General features: G+C 41.9%; 2 protein-coding genes across 4 annotated transcripts in view; one reads left to right on the plus strand and one right to left on the minus strand.

Annotated features, from left to right (window-relative positions):
- DRAM2 (DNA damage regulated autophagy modulator 2) overlaps positions 1–21851 on the minus strand; it is a 34191-nt gene extending 12340 nt beyond the window's left edge. The window contains exons 1-5 of the mRNA XM_075559311.1: positions 21729–21851; positions 19623–19682; positions 11680–11839; positions 4320–4387; positions 2175–2314 (exon numbers count right to left, since the gene is read on the minus strand). Of these exons, the coding sequence (XP_075415426.1) occupies positions 2175–2314; positions 4320–4387; positions 11680–11810 (339 nt within the window). The 5' untranslated portion in view covers positions 11811–11839; positions 19623–19682; positions 21729–21851. The remainder of the gene's footprint in view (positions 1–2174; positions 2315–4319; positions 4388–11679; positions 11840–19622; positions 19683–21728) is intronic.
- The window catches only part of CEPT1 (choline/ethanolamine phosphotransferase 1), a 49299-nt gene continuing 46289 nt past the window's right edge, over positions 21502–24511 (plus strand). The window contains exon 1 of one of the 3 annotated variants that reach the window (XM_075559293.1): positions 21502–21600. The gene's annotated coding sequence lies outside the window, so the exon portion shown is untranslated. Of the gene's footprint in view, positions 21601–21835; positions 21983–23603; positions 23668–24511 lie in introns of those variants that run through there. The other 2 variants (XM_075559288.1, XM_075559299.1) reach the window with 2 other exon arrangements.

Genomic DNA, 24511 nt, shown 5'->3' on the forward strand with positions numbered 1-24511 from the left:
GGAAGGTCTGCGTTGGAACTGAACCAACAGTGGCTTTTGGTTTTGCTTGGCTTTGGTAGTATGAAAAATGTGAGTCACTTTGGGGGTCATTTGTACCACAAAAAATGATGATAATGTAAACTGGATGAAAGGACTACAGGATTTAAGAACCTATTTTTTAATTTAGAAACTGATTAGGCAAACCGAAACAGAACTCACCGCCATTGAATAGATGCCAACTCATAGCAACCCTACAGGACAGGGTAGAACTGCCCCGGGGAGTTTCCGAGAGTGTAACTCTTTCTGAGAGTAGAAGGATGGAAAGAACCTGGACCTTAAATCATGCGGGAAGAACACCATCAGCCCCCCGAAGCACCGACAGACTGATGCTAGAAACACCGGTGTTACGCAAATGACACTTGGAACTTCGTTACAGCTACCAGCTTTACCCTAATTAATATCTACGTGGACTTTATTTTTTGGAGAAAATGGAAACTGCTTCCATAAAGATTACAAAACCTATGGAGGCTCTAAAACCTACACAGGGTCATCAGGAATCAGAATTAACTCAATGGTAAGGGGCCTGGTGTGGAGTAATTTACAGAGAAAACTAGTGTGAACAATTACTAAGCAAGCTGTGACAAATGAGGGCCCAATGAAAATATCCTTTAGAGAGGAGCAGATACATGAAGTAGCTTTAAAAGTTCCATGATCTTTTCTTTTTAAAAAATTTTCTTTTAAATTTTTAAAAAATCATTTTATTGGGGGCTCTTACAATTCTTGTTACAATCGATACAATTGTATCCGACATATTCATACATATGTTCCATTGTTCTTTTCTAGACATTTACTTTCCATTGAGCCCTTGAGATCAGCTCCTTTTTCCCTCCCTCCTCTCCCTTCAAGCCTCAAGGCCCCTTGATAGATTGTTGATTGTTAATTATTTTCAAATCTTTACACCGATCACTGTCTCCCTTCCCCTCTGGTTTATTGTTCTTCCCCTTGGGTGGGGGGAGGGTGGTGTGGTTATGTGCCATTCCACGATCTTTTAATTCCACTTTTCTGTGGATTTTTGGAAGCCTCTCATATGTGTTCTGTAGTGAGTATATTATCAGTCTGGATATATTTGTATGTTGAATGCTACCAGATGTCTAGAGAGGTCATTAATGTCTACACTGAAACTATAAATGATCCTGAGAGATTAATCAAAAAGCACCAAATACCAGCAAGCGTCTGAAAGACTGTCATGAGAGGAGCATGGGAACGCAGAGAAACACGTCAGCTGGAGCTCGAGCGGCCTGTCTCTCTCTCCAAGTCACCCAGGTTCCATCCCCAGGATATAGGCTGAGCACTTGCCTCGTGCTCCGCTTCGTGGAAAATACTTACGTTTTCTCTCTGACAACGCTCCACCTGAGGTAGGGTATGGCTCCCCTCGATTTTACCCAACTTGGGGGTTGACTACTAATTTAATGTCAAAATGATTTGACAAAAGGGAGAGGAGTTTCAGGCTATACCGTTACACCCTCATATGAGTATATGGGGCTGGGAACTTAAGAATGCAGGTAATAAATGGCGGTGATCTAAGCAGGTACATCAAATGGCTAAGGGAGTGTGAATAACTGGTTAAGCACATTTAAGAAAAAGGAAAAAATGGTTAAATCTAAAATTATGTCACTTAAAATCTCTATCAATATTTCCAGTTTGGTGCTGCTGTAATCCCCAATGAAGTTGTAATAAAGAATTGAATAAAAATTGTCCTTTGGCGTCTACAAACAAGGAAGATTGATTAATTGTTTAGAAGATTATTAATGAGAACTTTTTTTTCTAATAGTGAATGTTATTTTTAAGAGGTTAGTAATTTAAAGGTTGTGGATCCTATTTCATTAAAGGCAAGAAACATCAGCAGCATGGGAACAGACTGTTTCCAGTTCCTATGTTTAACATAGTTACACCCAAGCCCCAAACCAACTCACTGCTACTGATTCGATTATGACTCACAGTGACCCTCTCCAGTGCTGCTGAGGCTGTAAATCTGTTCTGGGAACAGAGAGCCTCATCGTTCAGCTGAGTGGCTGGTGGGTTTGAACGGCCAACACTGCAGGAAGCCGTCTAGCGCTTAACTGAAAGTGCCACCAGGGCTCCTTTACTATATGTATATACTTCAGGAAAATCTCTCTGCCTGGGCTAAAACACACCTGAAAGTTTGCCACAACACAAAGTCCTAAGCAACTCAGGAATCCCAGGACAAGACCAGCCTTGTTCAATCTGATGACGCGGTTCTCGTCAGGATTCAGAGCATGAACTTGCTTATAACGAACATAAATGGTAGCAGCACCTGGAAGAGACCAAAACAACAATAAACAACAAACAAATCAGGAAAAAGTTGCCAGTAAAGGGTTCACAAAAGTCACAAGTTTCGGCTTTTCCTATCAATCTCAGAGAAGAAGGAAAAATAGGGTTGGGTTTTAAAGAACGTTTACGGGTGCACATGTATCTATTGATATCACTGCGTGCCTAAGCAAGCAATATGAGTCATTTTAACATTCAAGATAAAATTCAAGAGATAAGTTTTGTTTTCTAAAATCTCTGGTAAAATATGCTATGCAAAATGCAAAATATTTTCCGGGCATATCTTTTTGTGCTCTGTTTGCTTAAACTTTGCAGATACACATACACAACTTCACACGCACTGGGAAACTAAACCACCTGTGTGACTTCCTTTCTCTCGCCACTTGCTTTTACTGTGGTGGTCTGGAGCCAAACCCACAATATCTGCAAGGAATGCCTGTAGATCAGCAGTTTTCAACCAGTGGGTCTCGACCCCTTTGGAGGTCGAATGACCCTTTCACAGGGGTCACCCGATTCATAACAGTAGCAAAACTACAGTTATGAAGTAGCAACGAAAATAATTTTATGGTCAGGGGTGGGGGGGACCACCACATGAGGAACTGTACTAAAGAGTCGTGGCATTAAGAAGGTTGTGAACCACTGTGTCGATGATTAGCATCAAACTAAAAAGTTAATTACGTAGTTATAGAATAGGGATAAAAAGGTCATAGGTAAAAACTATATATACCTCAAAAAATTACTTATCACCCTCTCCGATGATTCTTATTCAAATTTACTACAACTTGGCTCTATCAGAAACAGTATTCATTTACACAGGGGCTGGGGGAGAAGCCCACCTGAGTGTTGGGCTGCTAATTGCAAGGACGGCGGTTCAAACCCATCGGATGCTCGATGGAAGAAAGGAAGGCTGGCTCGGAAAGCCACACGGCTAGTTCGATTCTGTCCCAGAGACAGACTCAACTCATTGGCAGTGGGTTTTATTTTTTTATTTTACTCTCTTACAAGTCAAGTACGGGCCAAAGTGAACTTTCCAATGTGGAAATATTGCCCAAGAGCTCCTGAGTGCAGAAAAAGTACCAAGACGGGCTTTACTGTGTCCCAGTCATGTTTATGGACAGCTGACTTTAACACAAAAGTTCTGCAACCATTTTGCTTACATCTGCTTCGGACCCCAGTGCATAACGGGATGAACATTCTAATAAAGCAGTAATGAAAAATTCAAAAGATAAAGACTACACAGGAATTAAAAGGAACTCCATGCCTTTGAAGCTAGCGTATTACTCAGAAATCTAAACATCTATTGCCAAACTTCTAAATTGTTTACCCTAACAGAATGTAGTTCGAGTTAGTTGTGGTCAGTCGCATCTACACCTCTTTTCCCCTACTGGCTGTATAAGAAGCTGACTTAAGGCCTTGAGGAATATTTGTTTAGAGAGGCATATCCTGGAGACACTGCGGGCTGGGTTTCACACTACTACAATCAGACAGCTAACACCATAAAGGTAGTCACACAATTTTTTGGTTCCCCTGTGCATATAAAGTTATGTTTTCATTATATTTTATTCTACTAAGTGTGCAATAACATTATAAACAAGTTTGAAGTATTGTGAGAATTATCAAAATGTGACACAGAAAAATAATGCCAATAGGCTTGCTTAAGTTGAATTGGAGTTGAAGATCAAAGAACACAGTAGCTGTGAAGGGCAATTAAGCACAGCACAGTGAAACAAGACATGCCTGCACTTGACATCTTCTGTTTGGATTAACAGCTTGGCAGTCCTTTGGGCATTTTTAAAGGGCATACTACCACCATTTGATTTCTAGAAATTGCTTTTTTTATTTTTAAAGTAGTGCATCTGTGATCAATAATTTAATGATGGCATTTCCTGAAGTACAATTAGAAAGTAAAAGGAATAGCCCGGAACTCGTTAAAAAGGAAAGCAACAATTTAGCTATTACTTTGAATCCTTAAAGTCGCAATCATTACTTACATAAAACTGCTGTGACATTTAACATTGCCCCAAATAAGCATTTTTCTGGAGCTAGTGTGCCAGTGTCACTGAAAGAAAAAAAGAGAAAAAGAAATACAGATTTCTCATGTAAGATTTACATACGTACTTCTTCTAAGGAATCAGAAGTAAAGGGATAACTTCAAACTCTCTTTCATCAGTCTTAGATCATTTCACGAAGAAAACAAGACAAAGATTGGTCTCCTTCATCTTCTTCTCAACATCGCTCAAGATGATTTCTTTTTTATACAATAGAAAGCAAAGTCCACGGATCAAACAATACAGCTATACTTGGCTTGTTAAGATGTTACTGACTTACTATGTTTCACTAAAACATTCCACAACGCTACCTTTTATACCTGCTATCGACTGCCTGAGATTTACTTTTATTCAACGACCGATTAGCGATCCCTACAGCATTCTGTCCATACTTCCATTCAAACCACTTACCACAATACAAAAGGAGGCTTCAAAATTTTCATGGAAAAATTCCATTTTTCTAATACCTTCTTGACGCCCCCTGGTGTCCATGTGCTCACTCATCTTTGAGGATGAGATGGAATATGCAGGCTCAGATTCAACGTTAGTCTGTTAACTGGAAGACTCTGAGCACAATGCTTTTGCTTTTTCTCCCTAAGGCTGCTAAATAAGGTGTTCATTATATCCCAGCTAATCAGGCCACCAAACTGCGGAGATGAAATGTGGCAACAACAAACCGTCTTTAACATAGTCACGAGCACCTGAGAGCCTGCCATTAAATGCCAGCTGCTTTCCCTTCCCTCAGCTTACTCCATGACAGAAAAGAAATAACGAGGATCTCAAGGAATGCAATGTAACAGAAACAAACAAAAAAATGGAGAGCCAGATCTGCTAAAGAACCTATCAGATTTGATGACTATATGGGTTAGGCATTTTAGAAAAGAGGGAATTATCAGACACAAATTTTAAGGACTGGTCTTTCCACTCTAAAATTCCAGATGTTTGGGGATTGCCCCCCCCCATAATAAAATAAATTCTAAATCCAAATAATTGTAAAAAATCTATTTAATGGAAATGGAAAACCAAACACAAAAATAATATATTGGTATGGGAGAATAACCTATCTTTCAGATATAAATGATTTTGTTACTCTTTTTCTTCAAGGAGCGGGAGAAGAGGCGTTTCCTTTTTCTTCTGCCTTCCAAACTGGCAATAAGACATATGAATTATTTTTAAAGAAAAATTTTTATTTTTTAAAAATTATTCTTATAATCAGAAAAAAATCCATAATTTTAATAGTTGTACTCTAAATGATGTTCCTACTTTGAATTACCCCCGCCAATATGCAAAAACACATTTCTAGATGGTTGGTTCAGGGTGTCCCTTCTTTTGTCCATGAAACAGAAAGGCATAAACTGAACAGCAATGAAACAAACACCCGTGATTTCTTCAGCACCACACCGTTTCGGTCATGTACCATCAGGAAAAATGTCTGAGCATCTAACTTTACAACACAACAGCATGTCTTTATTATAATACCATTCCATATACTAAATATGAGTAAATGTTCACATCCCAGTTAATAGTCACATACCTTGCTGGGGTGCCCACTTGTAGTGAAATTGCCTTTGAAGTGAAATTTATATATGGTCCTGTCTCTTGAACATTAACAATGAAACCTTTTGTATAGGACAGGGTCAAGCCACTTCCAAAGAGCCCTGGAGATTACCTCACTCAAGTTCATGATCTTCCAGATAAAGGAAATGAGTTTAATAAAAATAAAAATTACTTTCATGGAGTTTAAAGATATTAGATTGTTAGGAGAAAGACTGCTGGGTAATAATACTAACCTCATTAGCAGAAAAATAAAAAGACACAGGATTGGGAAGAAAAGGTAGTGTCTGGGGTGCTATCAGAAAATCACATGCAATACCAACAGAGAGCTGAAATTCTGAAACAAAGACCCCAACTCATTTTAAGCAAATTATTATCAGCTCTCTAAACAGGAAACAATCACGGTCTAAAAAGAGGAAAAAATACTGAGGAACCTTCATGAATCTTAAATATGTATATTTTCTTGAGCGTTACTAAAGAATAGACGGGGCCCTTATTTCTTTAGCAGAGTTGCAAATAGTGATTACTTACCAAATTATTCCTAGAATCAGGACATTAAATTTTGAGCATCTTAAGGTTTTAAAAATCTTCCCAAAGTGTTCCAAAATTGTGCTATACCAGTATAGAAGCAAATATAAATGGTAATACTCAGACCTTAATATATAGTTTTGGTTTATTATCCTTTATAAGTTTACTATTAGGTGTGCTTGAAGATTGTTTTTCAGAAAGTTAAAAAATGAAGAAGCTATAAAAACAACAAACGAAGCATATTGTATGCACATATGCGTACATTTATAAAGGAGCCCTGGTGGTGGTGTGACCTAGGCATTGGGCTGCTATTGCAAGGTCAGTAGTTCAAACTTACTAGCAGCTCTGTTGGGAGAAAGGTGAAGTTGCCGCTTCTACATACTGACAACTAATCTTTGATCATGGGGCAAAACACGGTCAACAGGACAGACGTAATCTCTTTAACAAATGGAGCTAGCCAAATGAATCTGCATCTTCAGAAGAATTAAACCGGATTCATACCTCGGTCTATGTTAAAAAATGAAGTCAAGGCAGATCAAATACCTCAATGTACTTTAACTTGAGAGTTATAAAGATCTTCGATGAGAAAACAGGTACAACTTAAGGGCCCTGCTGCAGGCGTGCACAAACGTAACGAAGGAAAGCAAAACAGATGACTGGCACCTACTTACAATAAGACGTGTGCATCAAATGACTTCAACCAAAGAGTAAAAAGAGAAACCACAGACTAGGAAAAATCTTTAGCAACAACAGAGCAGACAAGGAACTAATTTATAATACCTACAGAAAGTTGAAATACCTCAATAAGAAAATAAACAATCCAATTGAGTATCGGACATGAATGGTCATTTCACCAAGAGTGACATCCAAATAGCTAACAAACACATAAAGAAGTGCTCATGGTCATTAGTCACCCAGGAAATCTAAATTAATAAAATTATTAGATATCACCTTACACCAGTGGTTCTCAGCCTTCCTAATGCCACGACCCTTTACTACAGCTCCTCATGTTGTGGTGATCCCCAACCATAAAATCATTTTCATTGCTACCTCATCACTGTCATTTTGCTACTGCTATGATTCAGGCAACCCTGCGAAAGGGTTGTTGGAACTCCCAACGGGTCACGACCCCCAGGTTGAGAACCACTGCCTTACGCAAACAATGATAGCCCAATTCAAAAAATCAAAAAACAACTAATGAGATTGGAACTCTCATACATGACGGGTGGGTCTGTAAATATGGATCGCCATTGTGGGAAAGCAATATGGCACTACCTCAAACAACTAGGAGCAGAAATTCTACCTGAGCCAGCAATATGTCCACTGGAATATACCCTGAAGAAGTAGGAGCCATAACATGAATAGACACACGCACGCCTCTGTTCACCGCAGCACTGCTCACAAAAGCGAGAGGAAGGAAACAGTTCCAATGCGCATCAGTAGTAGACTGGATAAAGAAACTGGTACAAGCACATAATGGCATGCTGTGCATCACTACAAATTAATGATGGGATTAAGAACCAACTCATGACACGATGGGCCTGGAGAACAATATGCTGAGTGAACTTAGCAAATCACAAAAGGGTAAGTCTTGCACGAGACCATTATCAGTATTAAACACAAGACCAAGACTTGCACACCAAAGGGAATTGAATTTGGAGGTTCCCCAGGGAGGGAGGCAAAAAGTGAGAAAATGAAGGAACAGACTCAAAGTTGACAGATAACAATTTGGGTAAAAGGGAGGATGAGATCCATTAAAGGGAAAACAAATTGGAATAGAATTCAGGAGGTTAGTGGTTTAAACTGTTGAATACAGAGTTGATGACAGCAAGGAAAACACAAAAGGCCCCTTCCAATTTGATCCTTAAGTTCCCCCTCAGTGGGGTTTAGGGTGAGCAGGTATGGGAGACTTCAAATGATACAAACCTTACTCTCTTCTCCTTAAAAGAATAACAGCAGCAGCGACAAAACATCGAGACAAAGAACATCTGGTAAGCCACAACCTAGACACTAGATGGTGCTCATCTGTACTGCTGGTTCTGACCAGGGACACAACAGGACATTCCCATTGGAATGGGGAAAAAATGTAGAAGAAATTCAAATTAATAAAAAAGATCAGATTTACTGGACTGATAAAAACTGGAAGATTCCCTGAGACTGTTGCCACAGGATAGCCTTTCAGCGGATTTGAAGCCATTCCTGGGTGTCATCTCACCTTTCAGTCAAATTACAGACTGACCTATAAAATAAACAGTAAAATCGGTGACGAATGTGCTCCTTTGAAGAATCACCCACAGGAGACTAGATTTACTGTCAACACTTACCCCAAAGCAAAGATGAGAAGACAGGGGGAAATAAAAAAACAGGATGGATACAAAGGGAGCAGGCAAGGTGGAGACAGTGAGGGCCGACATACTAGGGACATTGTGTGTGTGTATGTGTGTGTGTGGGGGGGGGTGGCGGCAGATTGCAAACATCACAGAACAATTTGTAAGTGAACTGTTGAATGAGATATGAATTTGCTGTGTGGACTTTCACTTTTTATAAACACAATAAGATATTTTTTAAGTCATTTTATTGGGGCTCACACAATTCTTATCACAATCCATACATACATCAGTTGAGTAAAGCATCCTTATACATCCATTGCCCTCATCATTCTCAAAATTCGCCTTCTGCTTGGGCTCCTGGAATCAGCTCATTTTCCTTTTTTCCCTTCCCCTCTCTCCCTGCTCCCCGCTCCCTCATGAACCCTTAATAATTTATAAATTATGATTTTTATCTTATCGATAAAATATTTTTTAAAAGCAACTGAGTACTGTCTCTTTTTTGGAACTTAACCATTGCCTAGGTGAAATCATTTATAACATTGAAAATCATTTAGAACACTGGTATTGCTTAATCATAATTAATAATTGTAGTATAAAGACTATATTTTCTGAACCTCCTCTTTCCAGGTAATTCTTTGAACTTTTGTAGTATAGCACCGACAATACACATTACATTCCTCTAGTTCTTTAATGCTTCCTTACACAGTGCTACCTTACACATCCAGCTAGACCAGAGCACGTACACTGGTACAGATCAGAGCTCTCGACACACGGAATCCAGGACAGATCAACCCCTCAGGAATACTGGGAGTAGGGACACCATGAGGGTACAGGGAGGATGGTGTGGGGGAAGAGGGAGAAATGGGGCACCAATCACAAGGTTGGCTATATAACATCCCCAACCCAAGATGATGAATAATAGAAAAGTGGGTGAAGGAAGATAACAGACAGTGTAAGATACAAAATAACAATACATAATTGATCAAGGAATTCACAAGGGGGTGGGGGGGCTAGGGAGGGGCAAAAAAGAGGAGCTGATACCAAGGGCTCAAGTAGAACGAAAATGTTTTGGAAATGATGATGGCAACATATGTACAAGTGTGCTTGATACCGTTGAATTATGGATTGTTATAAGATCTGGAAGAACATCCAACAAAATGATTAATAAAACAAACAAACAAATAAGTTAAAACATTAGTAATGGCTGAAGCCATTCATAATGATCGGGGCTTTTTCATAATCTCTGTGAGACTTGAAATGGATGCACCCAGTTCAATGGGATAATTGGCAGTGCCCCCCCACAAAAAAATGTTTCATTACCTACCCAACAATCCTATTTCTAGGAACTTACTTCATATAGAGGTTAAAAGTGTGTCAACTATGTCACGGTATCTTTATCACAGCAGTTTGTAACGGGGGGAAAAAAACCATCTATCAATATTATATTACCTTTTGAAATGGAAACTAAAGATCCCCCAAAAAAGTTATAGGTGAAGAGGAAGAGGGAGAGAAAGGAAAGGGAAAGGTTGGGGAGAGAGAAAGAGTCTGGGTAAAATATGAGATGACAAACCAAACCAAATTCTGGGAAGGAAACTGACCGAACCATGACTCATTTCTGGGCAGCAAGGACTGGATGGGGTGGGTAAGGACTTTCACTTTTGCTTTTATAAATATCCTGCTAAAATGTGCACTTTCTTGTTTCCTTGGCTTTTTTAACTGAAGAGAAAGGGAGTTATGGACAGCACATATCCAGCAGCCATACTCACATCATTAGTTTTGAAATTTTAAATATGTTACTGATAAACTTTGAATGCCTGATGTAGAAGAACGATCTAGGCCAGACAAGATATAACAAGAAGACAGTCTCTACAATCAACTTATCGTGGCTACTGAAATCGAAGCCCCTAAAACCCCGGCCGCCCAGTTTTGCTGTGACCCACAGGGGTTCACCAGGAGTGGGTATCGACTGTACAGGAAATGATCATTTGGAAACTTGGCTTAAACATTTTTACAAGTTGTTTGCTCTTGAGTAACTGACCTCCCTGGACTTCATTTCCTCCTTATTCAAATGGAGATAACAGTTCTGACCTCAAATAGTTGTACAGTCTAATTACTGAAGGCATGCAGAATGCATGAGTATTATTTGGCATGTAGTAAATAGAGCAATAAATGTTTATCATTACCAGTATCTCTTAATATTTTGAGTGTGTTTGCAAATTTTTTAATTTTCAGGGAAAAATAATATCAACTCTAGCTTCTAAGAAAACTTCAAATATTTACTTGGAGGATCAACCACTAAGGTGTCACAATTCCTTAACTGAATCCTCTGCCTCCATATTTTTCTATTATATACTTTATTACTCACTCACTGTCATTGAGTCAATGCTGATTCTGAGACTAACTTTTTACAGGAGTAGAAAGCCCAGTCTTTGCCCTGCAAAGCTACTGGTGGTTTTGAACTGCCTACCCTGTGGATCACAGCCCAATGTTTAACCACTGCACCACCAGTGCGCTATTGTTCTATTGCAGTGTTTCCCAAGGTGGGTGATACTGCCCCCTGGGGGTGGTGCTGGAGTGATCCAGTGGGGCAACAAAAGCAGCTAGCTACCTATACTTTATCCTCACTAGAGAACATGTTTTTAATTGTTAGGGGGTACTGAGTAATTTTTTTTAATTAGGTAAAATGGGGCTATAGCCCAAATAAGTTTTCAAATCTATGCTATATTCTAGAAAGTGCACAGTTTATAAGCTCCTTTCAAAATTCTGTTTATTTTTAGAATGTCCATGTAAAATCTCAGTTTTCAAACACTGACATTAAATACGGGGATCTATGTTAGATTTAGAATGAGACACACAATAAGGATCTCCCAATAAGAATACATTTCACCCACCTGATATAAGGCAAGGCGGGGTCCACGTGATGGAGCGTTACAGCAGTAATGTACGAAAAGGCGAAAGCAGCAGCGGTCCAAAGGACGGTGGCCGAAGGCAGGAAACTAAGGCCTTGCTGAAACCACCACATCTCAGCCAGGCCTTCCGAAGCAGAAAGACCTGCAAAAGACCATGCACAGGCATTCCCGTGATCCACTGGAGCCGCCCTTTCCCACGGTAACACGACGAACAATTCTGTTGCTCACATCACTCCCACACCATCCCCAACTCTGCTTTCCTCCCATTCCTTAGTAAAGAGAGTCAGGATCTACGCACTTCCCATGACCAGAAGCCTTCCTTCTCCCTCATCTTCCCACAACACAGTCATTTACCCAAGCACCAAACACTGCTCACACTGTTTTCTCTTCATCCCATCTATCTTCACTGCCACTCACCTAGCTCAACCCCTATCAACTCCTGGCCAGATAATTTTAAGAATCTCCTAAATGGTCCCCCTTTAGTCCTGAACATAAGCAATCCAGACTCCACTCTGAAACAAGAGTGATGCTTCTAAATTACCCAAACGGCCACATGACTCTTCAAAGAACAGTCCTTCAATGGTTCCCTGCCCACACACATCACTTTCCTTCCACACAGCAGTGTCAAATGCTCTTTGATCTCTGGGAATAGAACGAAGTTGGAAAAAGCAAGATCTGGGATGTAGGATAGATGGGGTAAGGTTTCTACAAGAAATGTTCACAGCCTTTGATATCCTCAAAGGAGCGGGTGTTCTTGTGGTAAATGCATTTCCTCAGCACCGCTTTTCTGGACTTTTTCTCGACAGTGCGGTGTTCAATTTTCTGAAACTTCCTTTATAAAAAGCTCCCATGCTCATCTAGTGTTCGCTGAGGAAAGTCTATCAAGACTACCCAAACATGGGGCTCCAAACAGCAGTCACCATGGCCTTCTGAGCTAGCTCTCTGGCTCGAAGGTACCTGGTCTAGCAGATCACCCACGGAATCCACTTTCGACTACACTTCGTGTTCTTTGGGTTGTACTAGAAAATTAAGATTTGTTTCCAGTTGCGATTCAGTCTTAACTTCAATCTTTTGTACAAGACCGATGCATAGACTGACACTTTGAGCTAGCTGATCTTTTGAGTAACGCTTTTAGTAGGCATCCAACTGAGAGTATGAGGAGGCTGAGATGTGCACTGAATACTGAACACCCCAATTTCAGTTGCTACTGTATCAATGGTAACTCCAGTCTTCTTCCATCAGCTGCTGAACTTTATTTAGCAACAGTTTCGTCATTACTCAAGGTTGACAGTATTTCCTGTCTTGGCTCATCTTTGAGGTCTTCCTGAACTTCCTTCAAATACTTGTTCTATTTTAAAACTGTCATTTTATGTGGAGCAGCATTTCTAAAAACTTTTTGCAAAGCGTCAGTGATTTGGGAAGATGTCTACTTGAGTTCTGATATAAGCCCTCATACCTTAACTTTCCCCCCCCCTCTCCACTTTTTTAAGGTACCCTAATAAAGAGTCCCTCTGTGTGGGCATGGCCTTCTCCCGAGGATTCTGGGGAACTCCCATATTTCCTCCTTGGAGGTGGGAGACTCTCTCTCTTTTGGCTCACACCCTGTGAGATCGCTGTGGAGAAGACACATGGAGAGAGGTTAATGGAGCCATACAAGCCACGTGGAGACCCCTGCCAGAGCTGAGATGCTTACAATGCCACTGGATCCACAAACTTCCCATCCACTGGCCTGTGATCTTCCTGTGTTCGGTGTCATTGCATGTGTTTCGTGAGTGTGAAGAGGACTTTATAGCTTGGTATGGGGCATGTATGCTAATATTAGACTTACGGACTTGACCTGGACTGGGCTGGGATGTTTTCTCAATGTTCAACTGCTCTTATATATAAAGCTCCTTCTTATACACATATGTGCGTCTATGCATTTGTTTCTCTAGTCAACCCCCCAGACTAACACACTATCTAATCTTCCAAGTTAAGGTTGTCAATTTGACCCCATATAGATAGCTCCTAAAAGAAGATAATACTCTGATCACAATGATCTACATATAACACCTTCCCAGGGGGGTGGACAACAGAAACGTGGGTGAAGGGAGGCATCGGTCAGTGTAAGACATGGGGAAAAAATTATAAATTATCAAGGGTTCATGAGGGAGGGGGAAAATGAGAAGCCAATACCAAGGGCTCAAGAAGAAAGAAAATATTTTGAATATGATGATGGCAACAAGTGTACAGATATGCTTGACACAATGGATAGATGGATTGTGATGAGCTGTCTGAGCCCCCAATAAAATGATTTTTTAATAGAGAGGATAATACTCAAGGCAGACATTCTTTACTACTTAAGTCAAATGACTGTTTAGTGTTAGAAAGACTACAGGGGCCTTGTGGTTTATATTTTAAAGATGAGCTTAGGGCAAGCCTTTCGGGGTTTCTGCCACCCTCCATGGCTCCTAAAACAATAGACTCTCAGAGAATTTTAAAATCTGCTCTGCATTCCTCCACTTCTGATCAGGATTCTCCTAAAGTATTACAATACCCTTATGTATATAACTTTTAAAATAATTTATTCTGGAATTATAAAAACTGTGTCTAGGCATATGAAAATATTTCATATTTAAAGCAGCATCTTCCCATTGCTTAATGACCTAAAATTAAGTATTTCCCATGAAAATTGTAAAACTACACAGCTCTGACCACCATAACTCTCCACCGCACCCAGCTTCCTCATCACAGCCTGAACTTCGAAACACTGAAATCTCAGTCACTTCTGGCTTGGACTTGTCATCTGACTTATTACTAAATCTGTACATTCACATGATGTTAAATAAGTTTTTTTATTTTATCTGTAAAATCAGCAGATTACACATAGTCTATCAGAAATAGGGAAGGACACAAGTACAGATGAGTCACAAATTGACGAGTGGGATCTACTGAAGATAAATCACCTGTGTACATTGAAAGAATTCACAAAGAGAGTATTAAGAGAGCCCACCGACTGGGAAAACATCTGTAGCAATGGCACATCAGACAATGACACATCAGTACTCTGCTAGTTTCCAAAAAGAAAAAAACTAATTGCCCACTGAGGAGGTGGGCAAAAGACATGAACAGAAGTTTCATAAAAGCAGAAATCCGAATGGCCAATAAACATTCCTTATCATTAACCATAAGAGAAAAGCAAATTAAGACAACTATGAGATAACACCTAATACTCAATTCAAAAAATCAGAAAGCATCAAGTGTCGTAGGGGCTGTGGTGAGATAGGAACTCTCGTCCACTGCTGGTGGACCTGTAGGTATGTACAGTCACTATGGAAATCAATTTGGTGATATCTAAAAAAGATGGAAATTGAGCTACCATATGACACAGCCAGCCCCCTACTGGGCATATACCCAGAAGAGGCAAGAAACAAACCACGATCAGACATCTGTGCTCCATGTTCTTCATGGCACAGTGCACAGTTGCAGGGAGTTGGAAACAACCCAAATTCCCATCAACAGACAAATGCATTAAAAACTGTGGTACACACATATAATGGAGTACTACGCACTGCTAAAAAGCAGTGATGAGCACATGAAGCACATCCCCGCATGAGAAGAACTGGAGGAATTTATGCTAAGTAAGCAAGCACACAAGGACAAGTACAACATGAGTCTGCTACGGTAAACTTAAAAAAATGCAAAAGGGGCATAGATAAAAAACTACTGTATACAAACATTCCTGGGGTGAGGTCCAGGTAGCATGGCAGGGGCCAGATCAAATCCAGGGATACATATGGTAGCCAACTAAAAAGGAGGTGGTGGGGGGAAGAGAGAAAGAGAGAAAGAAAGAAAGAAAGAAAGAAAGAGACATAGATAGTGGGGGAACAGGGCACTAACCCATCCAAGGGGAGGGTATTGTTTATATCTCCACAAGGAAAGAGGGACCAGACTTCAACCCGGTGCTCCAAGACGTGAATGCAACATACTGGCATGAAGCAGGGAACCATTATAGAGGTCTGAGGGGCCGGCCCCAATCCCAATTAGGTGGACAGCTGCCCCTGCTCTCAGAAGATTTACTTCAGAGGACAGTACAGAAGCTACAGCTCAGGAAGAGGGACATGTCTAATCAGGGCACATGGGAGTAAATGAAGGGGGAGGAAGAGAGAGTGGCGCACATCCTGGCCCACCAAGCCTTGAGTGAGGACAATATCCCCACACAGAACAGCCAATTCAAAGAGAGGATCATATGTACAGCCCCAGCATGAGACATGACAGCCCTCTGGAGATACAGAGTGTGAATCGCACCCGATCTGACCCTATCACACTGACACAAAACACTAAGGCCGTGCAACAGAACAGCAAGGGGAGCAGAACAAGGAAGTCCCGAGGGAATACCAAAAATAGACTTTGGGGCCAGGGCGTGGCACCCCATCAGACTCTAACAGAAAACCCCCCTAAAGGTCAACAAACAAACTTTGAACTATTTACAGGCTTTTCTTTTTTTCTGACATTGTTTTTTGTTGTTGTTGTTGTGTTTTATTTTGTTGCTTTGTTTTGCTCTGTCTTGCTTTTGTGCATATTATTCTCTCTGCAGGTCTACCTAGGTAAGATAGGCAGGATAAACAATCTGGAGGAGAAAATGACCAGGCTGGTGGTTCCAGGGGGAACATGGGAGAGGGGGAGGGAGGGGAAAAGGAAGTGGTGTTAACAAACCCAGGGACAAGGGAACAACAAGTGATCCAAAATCAGTGGTGAGGAGGGTGTAGGAGGCCTGGTATGGCAATGTAACTGAGAGGAATTACTAAAATCCAAATAAAGGCTGAGCATGATAGTGGGACAAGAGGAAAGTAAAAGGAAATTAAGAGGAAAGTAAAAGTGGGTCAAGAAGAAAGTAAAGAACTAGGAGGCAAAGGGCATTTACAGAGGTCTAAATATAGGCATGTACATATATAAACATATTTATATGAGGTTGGTAAAATAGATTTATGTGCATATATTTATAGGTCTAGTATAAAGGTAGCAGATGGACTTGGGCCTCCACTCAAGTACTCCCTCAACACAAGAACACTTTATTCTATTAAACTGGCATTCCATGATACTCACTGTCCGGATATGATCGCTGAAGACAAAATGGGTGCATAAGCAAATGTGGTGACGAAAGTTGATGGTGCCTGGCTATCAAAAGATATAGCACCTGGGGTCTTACAGACTTGAAGGTAAACAAGCGGCCATCTAGCTCAGAAGCAACAAAGCCCACATGGAAGAAGCATGCCAGTTTGTGTGATCACAAGGTGTCAAAGGGATCAGGTATAAGGCATCATCAGAACACAAAATCGTATCATTGTAAATGAGGGGAGCATGGAGTGGGGACCCAAAGTCCATGTGTAGGCAACTGGACATCCCCTTACAGAAGGGTCGAGTCAGTGAGCATGCAGTGTAGCAATGATGAAACAAAGAACTTTCCTCTATTTTTTAAATGCTTCCTCCCCTCACTAGCATGATTCCAATTCTACCTTACAAATCCGGCTAGACCAGTGGATGTACACTGGCACACATAGGTACTGCAAACTCAGGGAATCCAGGACAGATGGACCCTTCAGGACTAGTGGTGAGAGTGGTGATACTGGGAGGGTGGAGGGAAGGTGTGATAGAAAGGGGAAACTGATTACAAGGATCTACATATAACCCCTCCCTGCAACGGACAATAGAAAGGTGGGTATAGGGAAACATCGGATAGTGCAAGACATGACAAAATAATAATAATTTATAAACTATCAAGGGTTCATGAGGGAGGGTGTGATGGGGTGGGGAGGGAGGGGAAAAATGAGGAGCTAATACCAAGGACTCAAGTAGAAAGAAAATGTTTTGCGAATGATGAGGGCAACAAATGCACAAATGTGCTTGAGACAATAGATGTATATATGGATTGTTGATAAGAGTTGTACAAGCCCCCAGTAAAATGACTTTTAAAAATTCAGCATTTTAGACTTGGGTAATTTCCTTCCTGAATTATCATTTCTTTTTGCATGTTTTCTCTTTTTCGTCCTAACATTCTATCGACATTTTCTCACTTGCCATTCTCCACTTGACTGTTGTTCAGTGCCACCAAGACAGTTCCGACTTAGAGTGACTCCACTCACAGAGGAGCCCGACACTGCCCGCTCCTGCACTGTCTCGGCAATCCCTGCTACTTGTCACTCCTGCGTCACTTCATCTTGTTGAGGGTCTTCATCTTCACGGAGCTCCTCTTCCACAGACTGCCCCACTCTGTTCTAGAGAGTTGCTGTGAGTCATAAATCACACGATGGCAATGATTTGCTTTGTTTGTATTTTTACTATGAGCCTTTGTATTTTCATTCCCTCGTTTGCCTGTGAAAGTTAGACAATGATTAAGGCAAGCGGGATGCTGTTGGTTAAGAATATTGAACTGTCAGAAGAACAAACAAATCTGTCTTGAGAAAAGTACTGCCAGAAAGCTCCTTCAAAGTCGGGATGGTCAGGCTTCATCTTGCATACAGTTATTCTGTGAGAGAAGGATGAGGCTGTGTGCTCCCATAAAAATTTAAAATCTCAGAGTTGAAGGAGTTTTTCTCTGTTCTATAAGACTATTATGAGTCAGAATCAGCTCAATGGCAGTATTTTTTATTGTATTCTTTCAACCATAGCTTATCATACCTCATACTGTTTAAAAACCTAGAAGGGTTTCTTAAGTGGGTCAGAGCCATTTCTCCACAAAGCCTAGCAGAGCATCTTGCTCAAAGCAATGCTCAATGTTTTTTGAAAGATCAGCCAAAATTTCAAATCCCAATCTCTCCAAAAGTTCATGATTGTCCTGTTTCAATTAGCAGCATTACTGCAATTCCAGCTCATCTGGAGTACCCTCAGGTGCTCTCTGCAAAGCCTTCACATGATGTCACTAAGGGACAGTCATTCCACTCCTGTAAGTCACCTGAAACCAGCCCCTTGCAGTTCTCACTGTAGCCACTCCATTCAAACGTTCAGTTCTTTTGACCTAACTGCTTTCCTTCTTCCCCCCGATTCATCCCATATATGTTGCCAAAGAAACATTTCCCTGCTCATAACTCTTAGAAAGGAGTGACTTTGGGCAAGTTTCCTAACTTCTTTGAGTCGGTTCTTAATATTATTAGTAGCATAGGCTACACTGCACAATACGGTTGCTACTTAAGTTAAAATTTATTAAAATCAAATAAAACTTAAAAATGCAAGTACTCAGTTGCACTAACCACATTTCAAGTACACAGGGGCCACCTGTGCCTATCGAGGGCTACAGTGATACAAAGTGGGCAATGCCACCCATAGGGGCACTGGAACAATCCAGAGGGGCTGAAGAAGCAGATGCCTGCACTCTATCCTAGATAACGGGCTTTAGCACATACAAAAGGGTCTCATTTCCAGAGGGGCACTGAGTCGTTTTCTTTCAGACAAGGGAGCAGCAGGCCAAAGAAGTTTGGGAAGCTATGCAATACAGGATAGTGAAGACATGGGATAATTCCATCACTGTGAAAATATTCTACTGGAGTGAGCTGGATCGTTATTGTGGGGATTGCACAGACATACCAAATAATGGCTAATAACAGCCCAACTCTGGCCATCAAGGTGACCGAGACTCAAAGCGCTCCTCTAGGGCAGAGTAGAATGGCCCCGATGAGTTTCTGAGGGTGTAACTCTTTACTAGAGCAGAAAGCCTCCTCTTTCTCCCTGGGAGCTGCTGGTGGCTTAAAGAGCCACCCCTGCACGTAGCAGCTCCACGTGCAAGCCCATTATGCCACAGGTCTTCTAATCTAATGCCCTTGACAAATGGCTTTAAAATCGCAATTTCATAGAAGTTGACTTAAGTACTAAATGTAAGATACATGTAAGATATATTAGAGGTGATCAATCAGTATATCTGTTTGCCCTTTCGGATGTGAAAGGTGAATTACCTGTCTTGTGTTTTCAAAATGTCAATCTTCCGCTCTCTCCAAACCCGCACCCTTTAAGTCCTGGAAACCAGACATGAAGAGAATAAGAGGTTGCTGCTTCAATCCACATGATTTTAAACCTATGCACAAGTTCAAGCACCAATATTGTTCATGGGCAGAGCAATATGCTATAGCATGTCCATGGGGTTATTTTTCTTTAGAGTTGATACTTGCACTAAAAAAATTGAGATTGTACTAAAAAAATTTTTTTAATTGAGATTGTACTATTTAGAATTGAACGATATTTTAACTCTAAAGTCAAATTCCCTGTCCTTTCTTATACCCAACACCTTTCATTGGCCTCAAAAAGGATAAGTGGAACAAAACACTAGGTTTGCTCTACAGCAGAGAGAAGAGGCAATAGGAGAGGGAAATAGTTTATTAGTTAAATGAACCAAAACATTAAATGGCTAGTCTCTGTGATCCAATGAATCTGTGAAATCACAATTAGCTAAATGCAAAGTCTAGCTCTACCACTTCCTACTTGTCTGATTTCAGGCTAGTTGCAAAACTTCTTCTAATCTATAAAATGGGCTTCCCAATGGGTTACTCTTTAGAAAGAAACAGGGAAGCATGTAATAAATGTTACTCGATTTATCATTCCGATAAAACCACAGGTGGTCAGTCACAGGTGTAAGGAATGACAATACTGGATTCTACACATGAAATCATTCTTCTGATTTTGTAGTTTTCAGTCACTTAAAAAGTTTGGCTGGGGAACTGCTAAGCAAGCAAAATCAGAATTTTAATAGTTGGGATTTCAAGAAACCTTTCAAAACGTCTGAAAATATGCAGGAATGACCTCCACACAGTGAAGTTCTATGAGTCAAACGTGCACTTACAATTTTTAAATTACACAAATGTTGAAATCCCACTGGTAATAAGATTAATTCCTTCTGTCGGCTCCTTTCAGTGTGACTGCTGAGAAGTAACGAGTAGATCTTGAATATTACAAGTGAAGAGAGAGAAAGCCCTAGGCTTCTCTTCCAGCAGGGGTGCGGACTGTCTGCGGCTGGCTGTAGGAGGCCAGCAAAATCTTCGATCCTAGCTAACCGTCACAGGGGTGACTTAATTAACTGTTTGACCAGCATGGCCCACAAGGTGTTATAAATATCTAAATGGCCGTTGGCAGAAAAACAGTTCCCCGCACTTATTCTAGAGGTACACAGAATTACCCCTGGAACATAGCAAAGCGAACGGTGATGTTTCCAAAACGTGACTTGGCTGCTTGACAAATGGGATATTCTTGTTACGGTTAAATTCTAACGATCTAGAAGATTATGCAACACTTTCGTTTTTAAACTGGAGCGTAAAGGGGAAAGTACACATTACAGAGCTGCATTTGAAAATTAAATTTTGAGAGAATTGGGGAAAAACAATATTTCTGGGTGTGTTTCTTGTGCTTTCCAAATGTATCCGAATGTGAAGCACGGTGGTGAGCGAACAGGATTTGCAGCAAATCACCTTTCTGAATTGAGTCCCCCTCTGGCGATAGAATTGCGCTTTGTAAACTCGGCTCCTGGTAAACACAAGGTCACCACTGATCGGAATTTCACCCCATCCCCGCCCCAGGGAAGGAGTCCGGGAGGGACAAGAAGAACACGTATCACACAGTGTTTGCAGTCCTGGGGCAAAGGTTCAGGGCAGTGGGTTAAAGGTTAGTAACCGCTTTGAATAAGGCAATGCTGGGCATTCTTTAGACCTTTGCCTTTTTCCGGAGCAGGGACACCGCGGAGTAAGGATCCCGCTCCGCTTAGCCTGGGGCGGAGATAAGAAGGGAGGGGTGGAGCGTGGCCCGCCTTGGAAATTGAGTGCTGGGAAAGAGGGATGGATTCGGGAAGGGGGACGCAGCCCTTTCCGGGACCCCAGCGCTCAGCCCGGGATTCGGCCACCACCCTGCCCTGCTCCGCTGCCTCGTTCGGGAGCTTCTGGAAGCAGAGTGAGCCCGCACGCGACCAGGGCGACCGCCACCGCGGGCAGACGGATCCGGGCGGCCCTCCTTCCCGGACACAGAGGAGTCCATCCTCCGGCCCGTCCCTTCAGCCCCCTTTCGCTTCCCGCACTTACCTTGCCCCGTTGGCCCACCCAGCGCGGGCAGCGGACTGCCAGCCTGCGGGAGGAGAGAGAAGGGGCGGGGCCCTGGGCGCGCTCCCGAGCGGCCGGAGCGGCCCGCGGGCGCGCGCCCGCGCCGCGCCGCGTTCCGACCCGGTCTCGCTTTACGGCAACCGCGAAAGTGTCGTGAGCGAGCTGCCGCGGATCAGAGGCACCGGTCGGCTGGAGGCGGAGGCTCTTATTCTAGGGGTGTGCTTTTGGGGGTCAGGGTAAGGCTGCCGGGCGTCGTCTTGAGAAAATCGCGAGGGGGTGAAGGACGCTGCCGGGGCCACAACTCCTAGGAAGGGTGGGGAGAGCGCTAGGTGCTGCGGGTAGTAATGCCTCGCTGTGCGCTCTCGCGAAACGGACGCCGTCCTTTTCCTCGCGTCGGCTGGCCGCGGGCGGGTGGTAGGAAAGGCGAGGGCCCCCTCGGGCCTCCGGTAGAGAAATGGAGGGGCCGAGGGGCCGGGCCTTGTAGTGCGGGAATGGGGTGCCGGGCGGGGGCCAGCCTCGGCGGGCCAGGTGGGGCCAGGCGGGCCCAAGGGCTGGGGCCGCTGCGCTCACGGAACCGACCTTGCCTCTCAGGTCCACACCCTCTTCCCGCCCGGTGCTGCCAAGCCCACAACCCGTGGTGCAGCCTGTGCCGGGGTTGCCTGCCTTTCGGGGAGGGTGGTGCCAGTATTTCGTGCCTGGGCTACACTTCTTGGTCAGCAACTTTTCTAGAAATTTCAGTCTATATTGACGAGCTCTGAGATTGCCAGCCATGACTTATTTCTTGGAAGGAGGGCATAAGAGTGGCCACTTCGCCCGGGTTCCCAGGAACACAGGCTGTTGCGTTTAGGAAGCACGTTGAACTAATTTTCTGCAGTTCGGTGCTTGGCGTTTCTGTGTCATTTTACCACTTTTGCATCCTTGGTATTGGACGTGTAATTCTTCTTGGTTTCTCTTGTTCGTCAATAAATGCCCGCTACTATATTGGTCAATGTATTTTGCGTTTTCAGCAGATATTAATGTCTCGTATGTGGACAAAGAATATAGTTTCGGTTTCTACCCTCACACTAGTAGGGATGTGCTAAGTGTATAATGAATTCGTTACTTGCAAAACAGTTTTAGATTGTGCTAAAAGCGCTTTGAATGTTGCTCATTTACAACCATTGGTGTATACATAAAATCCGAGATTGACGTTCTGAAGCATTTGGCCTTATACTTTAACTTTGTCTGCACTGAGAAGGAAAAAAACTTGTTGAAACCACTGAAAGTCATGTTTTTCAAGAAATAAATCAATTACGTCAGCATCTAGTATTAACCTGTCCGTTCTTTCAACAGAGGCTTTTTATTTGTTGTCTAATTAATAGATTACTGTTTCATATATTCATTCTCCTTCCTGTCTTAGCCCAAATCTATTATGCAAAATTTGCATTATACTTTTATTCAACTTGTGAAGTACTACAAACTTTGTTTACCCCCCCCCCCCAGTAACTTCAAGTACTAGTGCAAAATCACTTTCTTTGTTTCATAGGTAATGATAAATTGGTCTTTTTGAGGGACTAGGAAAATATCCAATGAAATGCCACACACACACCCTTCCCTGTAGTTTCATTTTTTTAAAAAATGGAATGCAAGATTTCACTTCAGCAACACAATACATCTGAATTGTGTTTTGTTTTGCATTTGAAGTTGGCTGAAACGACCTGCTTTTGTAAACTCACTGTGTCCATTACTTGTTAAGGAAGGCTGAACTTAATCCTATGATCTTAAGAGTTTTTCTTTTCTTTTTACTTGCTCATCATTTACCACCCTAATAACCCCCTTAATATTTTTCTCTGGTGGTGCCACAGAGGTTGGGAAGGTCTGTAAACATACTGCATAATCTGTGCGGCTCAAAACTTGGCATCCACAGAAGTCGGGTAGAGAGGTGAGAATTCCGGAATTTCACACTGCGGCTTAAATACTCAGTAACTATATTTACCTTGAGTTCTGCTGATACTTGTCAGACTTTCCCCACTCCTGAAATCGACGCAGAAATAATGTAGGCAGCAGGCCATGGTCCTCAGCTTATGTAAGTTCAGCTGTGCTCTAATGCCTATACATTGCACGCAATTTTAATACAGGTGTTTGTTAAATGTCTTTGGTTATATTTCTGGACCTTAGTTGCTTGATTCTATTTTTGACTTTTTGTTGACATTTCTACATAAATATTCCTGCCTGTACAAAGGCAGGTCTTTGTCATATCATATGTCCCTGGACCTCCCACAAGTTTATTCACAGCGGGTTATAATTTAGCTGTTTACAGTACTGCCTGCCTTCCCTTTTTTGAGCTTTTTGAGAGTGTGGATGGCATATTTTAATGTCTTGTTTCCTCGGGATCTTGAACACTGGTTGTTCTTGGCAATGGATCATATTTGTTCATTGCTCAGCACATACGTATTGATTACCTAGTAAGTCAGAATATGATCATGAGATTATGGAAAATAGAATGTTGAGAAGATAGCCATGCCTCTGACTTTATGGAGTTCCTTATGGAGTCCCCGCCTGCTCCACCTCCCACAAAGGTATAAATCAAAACAGTTCACAGTGTGATGAGAAAAGAGCCCAGAGAGGAAGCATGTACTGATTAGAAGTGGGAGCGTTACAATAATGTGAACAAATTACTGTAAGCTGAGTTATAGATGGATTTTTTACAGTTAACTCATTTGCTATTATGATTCATGAAACATCTTTAATTAGTAATAGGTTCTGCTACAAAAATTATAGGTTTC

This window comes from Tenrec ecaudatus, chromosome 1 (genome assembly GCF_050624435.1).
Source record: "Tenrec ecaudatus isolate mTenEca1 chromosome 1, mTenEca1.hap1, whole genome shotgun sequence".
Classification (NCBI taxonomy): Eukaryota; Metazoa; Chordata; class Mammalia; order Afrosoricida; family Tenrecidae; genus Tenrec; species Tenrec ecaudatus.